Below are 10,002 nucleotides of genomic sequence, written 5' to 3' on the forward strand. Positions count from 1 at the left end.
ATGATGTCATAGAAATTTGATCCTGACGTCACCGTGACGTAAGCCAAATATGGGCGTGGCCTGAATGTGGGTGTGGCCAATAGCGGCCGCTTCCCCGCCCCCCCGCTGCCCCTCCCCGCAGGTTTCACTAAACCCTCAGTGCGCATGCGCGGGCCGTGCGTCACGTACATCGTCTTCAGCGGCCGTTAGCGACGCGGCGTTTGTGGCGGCAAAATTAATACAAACTTCTCCGATTAACGGCGAGCTTTAACTCCCCTCACTGACAATCCACACGGATCCTCGGGACGGCGAGGCGAAGAAGACCAATGGAATAATCTGCGGTGAGAGACGGAGAGAGACGTGGTCAGGCGTGAGGACGCTGCGGGTTAAAGGGCGGGCCAGGTTGAACTTGTTGAGCGCAGAGTGAATGGGGTTTGCTTGCCTCAACACAAGGCTTGGACACTTCTGCGTGCAAAGTGTCGTCTTGTTGTGCCGTGTGAAGAAGGAGGATATTCAGTAAATGTCCTCGGTTTGTTCATGGGAGTGTGTGGCACGGGACTGGACTGGGTACGACTTTCAATAGTATTACAAGTTCGGCTCACATTGCACGCTAAGGGTGGTTAGCACGGCGATTATTAGTTATTGTTCATGTTAAAAGTAGTATTGATTGTTAGACGATAATGTTTAGTGTTTGTAAGTGAATCATTACTTTCAATATTGTACAGTATAGCATTGTCATGCTGTGTGGCTCTAACGTGGTGAGCATCAGTGCAGCAATATTCAGTTCGTGGTTGTAATGTACTTCTATTGACCCCTGCCATCAGTGCAATATTCAGTTCGTGGTTGTAATGTACTTCTATTGACCCCTGCCATCAGTGCAGCAATATTCAGTACGTGGTTGTAATGTACTTCTATACCCCCTGCCATCAGTGCAGTAATATTCAGTTCGTGGTTGTAATGTACTTCTATTTCCCCCTTGCCATCAGTGCAGCAATATTCAGTACGTGGTTGTAATGTACTTCTATTGCCCCCTTGCCATCAGTGCAGCAATATTCAGTTCGTGGTTGTAATGTACTTCTATTGCCCCCTTGCCATCAGTGCAGCAATATTCAGTACGTGGTTGTAATGTACTTCTATTGCCCCCTGCCATCAGTGCAGTAATATTCAGTTCGTGGTTGTAATGTACTTCTATTGCCCCCTTGCCATCAGTGCAGCAATATTCAGTACGTGGTTGTAATGTACTTCTATTGCCCCCTTGCCATCAGTGCAGCAATATTCAGTTCGTGGTTGTAATGCACTTCTATTGCCCCCTGCCATTAGTGCAGCAATATTCAGTTCGTGGTTGTAATGTACTTCTAAAGCCCCCTGCCATCAGTGCAGCAATATTCAGTTCGTGGTTGTAATGTACTTCTATTGCCCCCTGTCATCAGTGCAGCAATATTCAGTTCGTGGTTGTAATGTACTTCTATAGCCCTTTGCCATCACCAAACTCACACTGACCAGCGTGGTGAAGTATGGTTAATGACCCATCCCCCTGGGAGCTGCATTGCATGGGACAGCTCTCAGCCAGCAATGGATTGAATAAGGAGCTGTACTACACATACGTTGTTATTCAGGGTAGGGTAAGCAACTTGGAGGTTCGGTACGCATAATGTGCTCGGAAAGTATTGTATTATGTATGTGTGTCGAACTTCTTTCGCACCGTACAAAGCCAACCGTGCTCTACGGAGGTGCGATTAGCACGGTTTTAATATAAGTAGTCATACTACTATTCATTGTAGTATTAGTAGTATGGTAATTTGTTGATATGCAAGTGTGCATGCCAAACGTTAACCAATGTTAAATGTTAAGCCTTCTCTTTTGAAAACATAGTGTTTTAAATATGGAGTTGTCTCCAGCTAATTCTTAAATGTATATCATTCATAATGTAGTAGCAGGCAGGTAGTGCATTTGTGACATTTCAATTGTACATAGAGCTTGCAGGTGTGATGATGGAAACCATGGGAAAGGCAGGATTTTTTATTGAAAAAAGGCCAACAGCCACAGTAGCTTAAGAGACCTAACGCTGATGCTGCTAACGCGAAGTGGCCGACACTGACCGATGCGATCGCGTTGTGACGTCGGACCCACTTTCCGCACACAGCAGCTCGTCATGGTGCCCCCCATACCAGGACCAGCGGTGCCCTGGTAGCCACAGCCATTCCTCTCCCTGGCCCCATCCGGTCCGGGCATCCCAAATCGTACAAAATGTACAGCAACGGTGGTGAGACAAGCAGCCCTTCGGCCGACAGCACGGTGACGGACCTCTTCACAAGCCCCCGCGGCAGCCTGGGCAGCTCGCTGCTCCGGACCGGAAGCGGGGGCTACCGCAGCCCAGTGGTGTACGGAGAGCACTGCTACTCGTCGGCGAGCGATGCGCTGGACGCCTACATCGAGGACTTTGAGCAGAGCGGAATCTGTGCGTCACCACCACCTAGGAAGCTGTACGTGCAGAGCACAGCGCCACGCAGCATGGCGGAGCGGAGACGCGCGGAGGACAGGAGGATGCGCAGTGTGGATGAGGGTGGGTTGTGCCTCTCGCCACGCGAGGAATCGCTCCGTGGTGCTTGCGTTCGAGTGGCTATCGAGTGTGCAGGCGGTGCAATGGTATCGAAGCTAGTTGACTGGAGGGGCTAAGGCACCGAACTACGAAGAGGGGGATAATTGAAGAGGAGAGCGTCATTTCTTTGCTTGTACTGGGTGCTTGCCAAGTATGCTATGCTATCATGAATGTAATGTAATTCCTCTAGAAACGAACCCTTAATGAGGTCTAAAGAGACATTTTCGTGAGAGTCCCACACTAGGATGCTTAGCAAATGCCATTAATGAGTTAATTTTATGTCAGAGAAAACTATCCACAGTAAGCACACGCATATGAGAGGATAGCATAGGTCTGAACAGATATGTCCTTGCATGCATTTTTTTCTCCTGTCATCTTCCAGCAACTTGAAAGTTTGTGAAATCTAAGTGATCCTCCAACCTTTGTGTAAAAATTTGCAGATCCTAGACTGCACACATCTGAAGTTTAAACAGTAACAGCTCATGCACTGATTTATCCTATATTCTTGACTTTTTTCACAAACTCCACAAACGGATAACATCAATAGCTACTGATGGCGCAAAGTAAGGCAACATTGCAGGATTGCCTTTCAGGGGTCAAGAAATCTAGGGGAGAGCAAATTCATTCTGTACCAGTAAAATGTCTGTGGGTCTTACATTGCAGGTGGCACGCTGCTTGTGGAGGACCTCATTTCGGGCACGTGCAACCTCACTGCCACGCTGCGCTGCAGTGGGCGTGGCTCAGAGCCCGACGGTCAGAGTCTAACCACGGACCAGCTCCTAGCGGCGCCAGCTGACGGTTCGTCCATGTCCTTGCTTCGCTCGCCTGGCGCCCACCGAGGGCTCACGGTATCGCACAGAAGCAAGCGGTCATCTCTCGGGGTCACCGCGCACAGCCTCGGCGCATCATTGGTGAGGGGCAATAAGCCAACTGAACGGTTGACCTCAACAGCGAGAAGCAACAAGGCTCTGACGCCCAAAAAGACTTTATTTTCTAACCAGAAGAACGTTTTGTCATACGTACGGAGCAGTGAAGCAACGAGGCGTGAGCGCTTGCCTAGCGGCGGCGGCTGTGCGACAAGTACCTATCCTAGGTGGTTGACAAGCCAAAAGGATGAGCTGGATGTGTCGGGGATCACGAGCATCCCTGAGCTCAGGTACCCGGCCTGGCTGCGTGACTGTGACGTAGACTCCCAGACCAGCAGTCACGAGACGGATACCAGAACAAAGAGAGCAGGTGCCGCTAAGAGCCCGCAAAGCAGACCAAAGTACCCAGAGTGGCTCAAGGATTTGGACATTTCCGGCCTGACGAGTGTAGCCAACGAGGAGCCCGTGTCAGAGAACCTTAGATCCCTGGCTCGTAGTCACGAGCGACAAATCAAGGCCCTCGTGAGCGACGCTGTCGCGGAAGCATTTGGTTTGGCGGAAGACGCATCGACTGTCATCGATGATGAGGGAGAGCTCACAGTGCGGCGCGTCAGGGAGAACCCAGCGCTGCTGGAGCTGTTCCAGGCCAACTCGGCACAAAACACTAAACCACTCACGGAAACGGGTGAGCGCAAAGGAAAATGGTATTTACTGTGTTGTACCATTAGCACAATACATTTTTATCATATAAACTTATCATTATTTTACAAACATTTAAAATGATCATTTGTAATCAATATGAATGGTAAAAATTTACAATTTACATCCCTTTGTTAATCTACTGCTGGATGAGGGCCTACCTATGCTATGTTGTTTCACCGTGCTGGTCAGCGTGGGTTGGTGAAGGTGAGCCCAGGACCCGTTCACCTATCACTCGCTACTGACATTGGCTCTGACCTGAAATCAATCTCAGATTACCAGGTCCTTAGCACAATGCATATATCACCCTGCCACTGCTTCCACCGAAATACACATACATTTTAAACAAAGTAGAAACCAAGCATGCATATGTGTGTGTTTTTATATAGTACTGTATATAGCAGATGACATTTCATATCTTTTCAGGTACACATTCAGTCTTTTCTCACAGAGGCGGCTGAGCGACCACCAATGTGGTTGTGACGTGCGATGCGTGATTCTTGATGCACAGCCTCATTGGAGGAGCTGCTGAGCAGGGCGCGCATGGCGTTGGACTCCCCCGGCTTGGAGACCCCCTCCCCGGGCAGCCTCAACACGGACGTCTTCCTCGGGGCTGATCGTCCCTGGGAAAACCCCCCCACGCCCTTGTGAATTTCTCTTTATATTCACACTCACGCACAGCATAGAGGCTGCACCGCCTCTAAGTATGATGTCAGATTTTGAATGTTATAAGCTAAGCAGGTAAGCCTGGTTATTACTTGGATGGGAGACTATTTGGGAATACCATATATTATCGATTTTGGCTGCTAGGTAACCAGGACTTAGTAATACAGTAATGGAATATTTGCGGAGTTTTGCATTTTACTCCCTCTGTTTTCACCGGGTTCTCCGGTTTCCTCTCGCATACCACTCGCTGATGAAATTTGCAAAATATCACTGCCAAACCCTCCTGAGCTTTGGTGAGATTTTTGCTGGCTTTCACCATGTTAATAAGTAATTTCCACCCTCAGTTGAGGGCTGCCGTTGGAGATGAGGCCAGACCCTATGCTCATTCGAGCAGGGATCCACTTTAATTAAACTCATCCATGGAAAATGTTCAACCAGGAAAAACTCCTGTGAGATTAAACATCTTGTTTTCACAGGTATTTTGGAGCATTTGACAGAGAAAGCGGCTGTAACAGATACAATTACACAATAATTACAACACTGTTAAATCACAGAATAAACAAAACATTAACATTTGATATGCTTTAAGCCAAGTATCCCCAAACTGCCACCGACTGCTGCGAGATGCGTATCAATCCACCTGCCCCATTGATTTGTCACAATTCGAGGTTGCGATTCATTCCATAAGAAGATTTGTGTTACTTTGTGGTGAATGCAGTCACTGCAAGGGTTATATGAACCCGTTATACAGTAAAACCTTGGATTGCGAGCATAATTCGTTCCGGAAATGTGTTTGTAATCCAAAGCACTCGTATATCAAAGCACTCGTATATCAATTGTGATCACGTGACGCTCGGCAGACAAAGTGTATACACGTACTACTCGTATTGCAAGACCTCGCTCGTTTATCAAAATAATATTTATTTCAAAATTTTGCTCGTCTTGCAAAACACTCGCAGACTAAGTTACTCGCAATCCAAGGTTTTACTATATATAACACGAATACAAAATAATCCATTACACAACTCGATAAAATTGTCGTGAACATGATAATCGATTTTATTAAATTAATTGATCCATTGTGTTATGCATGTGTTTACCTATTTACCGTTCGTCCGATGCATATAATATGTATTCACCTAAGTTGCTTTTTATTGAAGAGAATTGCCAGATGTGGAACAGTGGCTATGGAAGAATGAATGGTGTCGTGAGCTCATGCTTTGCCAGTGTGTTCTCTCGGCAGTAAATTACCGGTCCACGTCCATTACGCTGACGACCCCGGCGAGGAGGGATTAGCATCGGCAGCTACCAGCTTTGACTCCAAGAGCCTGAAGGTAGAGAACAACAGCAATTATTGGTGATTTTAGGAAATTAATCAAGAAAACAAACGAAAGAGGGTTTTATTTAGCAGTTACGTACCTAAGCGGTGTGCTTGGGGCTGTCTGATGTGCGTCCGAAGCTTTATTATTCAGAAAAAAAGTTCAAGTAACAATCGCGTGCCTCATGCCATTGTAGCGTTCTAGTGACAACACTTATGTATATTTCACTCTGAACTCTATGCTCTGGTATCAAAGGGTGCCTGAATAGGCCAGGTCTACAAAGTGAGGTTTTATATTTCTCACTTTTTCACAGTTTTATCCCAGTTGTGCTGTAGGCGTCCTGTCTTGAAATAAAGTATCCTTTAAGATAGCTTAAGGGCATTGCAACCTGTCGTGCTAGAGAACGGCACATAGGAGTGAATGGATAACCCTTCAAATTACCTGGTCCGCACATTAGAGGGTAGCACTTTCATGGCAGTCCTTTAGTCATCCACTCTGCCACAGAGTAATTTTCATTGCAAGATAGTCAAACTAATATTGTCAGTCGCAGAGCTCTATTATTCATATCTGGATTCGAATTAACGAGATCCATTTAGTAAAACTACACAAACTCTCTTGAATCCCACTTATGGCTAACAAACCTCGATATTTGCATTTAGCTCCTAAACATATTGCTGTTTTATCCAAATATATGCTGAACATATTTTATTTGATGGGCTTTTTTGTGCAGTTATTGGTGACCGGGAAGTACCGCCAACTTACTACACTTTAAAACCCACTAATCAGAGGTGACTGTTTGGATTTGAACCCAGGGTCTCCGCAGTGCCAGTTCAGAGCTCTGATCTCGGAGCCACCCAGCCACCTCCCCCAATAAACGAGGTGTTTATTTTAATTTTGGAGCTTTCGTGACTGCAGGAATTATTCTTTGGTTCTTTCGGTAAAGTCACGTATAAAGATAAAATAATAAATTAAATATACGTGACTTTACCGAAAGAACCAAAGAATAAGAGATGTTTATTTGGTTGTGCCTTTAAGAAAACTGCTTTTGATGCATGCCGAGACAGGTTGAAACCACTGGCCTGACCGGAAGGCTCCACCCGGGCCCTGTGGAGGCATTGAAGCAAATGCTGTTCAGGCTGCAGAGCGTGCAGCTGGGGACACCTGCAGAGGACACTGGCAGTGCTGGCACGCAGGTAAGAGAAGACGCACTGTCGAAGGTGTATGAGCCTGGCGAGTTCAAATGTTCTCCCTCTATTGAAGAGCTCCCACAACCACACAAAATCTATCCTATTCATATTGCGGTAAACTCATGGCAGCCCTTTTGTCATCATTGTTGGATAAGGGCCTTCCCACACCGTGCAGGTTGTGAAAGTTATTTAACCACACCTCACCATGCTGGCCAATGTGGCTTGGGCAAGGCAGGAGCATTGATGCCGGAGTATCAAAGTACAGTAAAACAATAGATTTTTCTGCACTGCCCTCTTCTGCGCACCACATAGCACAGTGGCAGTCTATAACTACCTACTTTGCATGGTGGTCACCCAGCAGAGCTTAGCTTCCGAAATTTTACAAGATCAGGCTAATTCTGGGTGACTTAGTTGTGGGTCTATGACAATACAGTACGGGACAGAAAGTAATGTATTGCACACGTAGCCCATGCTGATGAGTGTTGTGCAGATCGCTCTGAACCTTTTTACATTCCTGTTTTACTTTCCCAGATTATGGATGAGGCAGCATCTCAAGTTGACTTACCTGAGTTTGAGTCGGTACCAGGTGGAATGTCTCTGCAAAGGTATTGTGTTCATGTTTCACTTCAAGCCAAACATTTGACTTGCAGCTTAATTTTCTTAAATCAGTATTGAAAAGTAGATACTATATTGGCTATTGTGATTGCATTTGTTGAGTTATGATCTGTTCCACAGATAAAATGCATCTTACTGGCAAGTCGGTTCCTTATTTAAAATGTATACTGCATTCTCGTCTTATTTATTGTCAAATATTCTAACACCACTGCTAGACTTCCTTTTGTCAGACATCCTCTGTGCATCTTATGATCTACCCAGCCCATATTTTAGCAGCAAACATGTATTCTGGCTGGTGAACTAAGTAATTTTCTCTCAATAATCGTGTCTCTTCTCAGGGCCCTGTACCACCTGTCACGTCTGAAAGAGCTGGTTGACACCATCAAGAAGAACAAGGATGGTTGACTATCCGTGATGTAGAAAGCCCAAAAGAATTTTATGGCGGTGGTCGAGGTTTGTCCTCAGGATACGTTCGCTTGGTCCTCCTGCTAATTCATGGTTGTTAAACGTCAACGATACCTCAGTAGCTGTGGTGTGAATCGCAATTACTTGTGAACTTGTGGGGCCCATGGGGCACAGTAATTGCCCTGTTAATGGAAGTGCCACAACTAAGTATTGGAAAAATGTGAAGTTCGTTCAGGGTTGGAGTTAGTGAATGGTTGCAGCAGTATTTTGCACAGCAACGCTATACAGACTCAAACGTCACTTGAAAGAGCACGGATATGTGAACAATATTGTGAGCACAACTAAACCAATTGTGGTGTTAGCCATTTTGGAAGGAGCCTACTTTATTGGGAACATACATGCTAGTATTTGTGTAGTTATAAACATTTGGGAAATCACTGTAAAAGTACATTTGCTTATTTAGATTGCACTATACCTGTATTGTAAAATTTCAGAACCTTTTACGTAATTTTTTATCAATAAACCAAAGTTGTATTTGTATATTGTATGTAACTCATGACTTGGATTGTTTTTATCACATCTTGTTTAGCATGGTTGGCTATGTGCGGTGCGAAAGAAATTCAATATACATTAAATATTTTCTGATATTTGAATGTTTTATACGGTACATGGAAATGTATTTTACAATAAATCTCAGACAAAGGCTTATACACATGGAAATGAAAATATTCAGCTATGATTTGTATTTCTCAAGTATTTCAAGGAAAGTCAGTGAGTCTCGTGACGTCTTCACATTTGGGGGTGATGATTGCGATGGATATCCAAGCACTAACCTGCTTATATTCATAGAGTATGGTGAATTTGGGTATTCTGGGTGATTGGGTTTTAGGCCAAACACAGGCAGATGGTTGGGGATAGATGTTTTCAAGCATCTATTAATTATTCATCGGCATGTACTATCTTACGATGATGTAAAGTTCAAAAACATGGTTGTTCATGAAGGGAATGGAATAAAAACTCAACTGTGCACAAGCATGGAGGAATTAATACTTGGAATTCAATACCAAAGATCTGGCCATATGGCGTGTGCTGGGCACAAGGCTTGCCAAACAACACATTAAATATGTTTATCAGGTACAGCTTCTGCATTATGAAAAAAATATCACTTCCTGAAGAAGTGCATTTTTCTTCTCCTGTCTTAGGTCACCGTCAAAATAAATTAGAGCAAATGTGACTCGACTGACAGGCAGCATTTATACTTGTGTAGTGTCCTTCTGGCGTGTGCGTGTGCATGTGGGGAGCGATAGCGCGCTGTGCTATGAACCTGGCGACCCGAGTTCGATTCCAGCTCATGGCCAACACCAGTGACGATTATCTGAACCGGTCCTGGGCCTCCCCTCGGTCGACTTGGCCTCAAATGAGTACCTGGTGCGGTGTGTAAACATCGCCACTAGGGAGACAAAGGCGGTCGGGCGTGGTGCTGGCCACCCACCCGATGTACCCTTCCAGCCTTCATAGGTGCTCGCTAACAGCACTTGCCCCTACAGTCTGTTAAGGCTATATGGGGGATCTTTGGTGTGCGTCGCACACCCCAATCCCGCAACTACCTCGGAGACGAGGTAGTTGCGGGAGGCATCGTCTCTCTTTATTATCTTGTTCACCCCAAT

General features: G+C 45.6%; 1 protein-coding gene across 2 annotated transcripts; it reads left to right on the forward strand.

The window, feature by feature from the left end:
* Positions 1-155: 155 nt before the first annotated feature.
* On the forward strand, positions 156-9,444 carry C46H18orf54 (chromosome 46 C18orf54 homolog). Of its 2 annotated transcripts, none has more exons than XM_061570773.1 (8): positions 156-320; positions 2,123-2,542; positions 3,242-4,129; positions 4,655-4,790; positions 6,053-6,143; positions 7,193-7,321; positions 7,847-7,920; positions 8,269-9,444. In XM_061570773.1, exons 2-8 carry the CDS (start codon positions 2,227-2,229, stop codon positions 8,333-8,335), a joined length of 1,701 nt encoding a protein of 566 aa, XP_061426757.1. In that variant the 5' UTR covers positions 156-320; positions 2,123-2,226; the 3' UTR covers positions 8,336-9,444. The 2 variants fall into 2 exon arrangements, with proteins under 2 accessions (XP_061426757.1, XP_061426758.1); XM_061570774.1 differs by having other exon boundaries at positions 2,126-2,542.
* The last annotated feature ends 558 nt before the right edge of the window (positions 9,445-10,002 follow it).

The sequence above is a fragment of the Lethenteron reissneri genome, chromosome 46 (assembly GCF_015708825.2).
Source record: "Lethenteron reissneri isolate LAM-NWPU_2019-01 chromosome 46, ASM1570882v1, whole genome shotgun sequence".
Lineage (NCBI taxonomy): Eukaryota > Metazoa > Chordata > Hyperoartia > Petromyzontiformes > Petromyzontidae > Lethenteron > Lethenteron reissneri.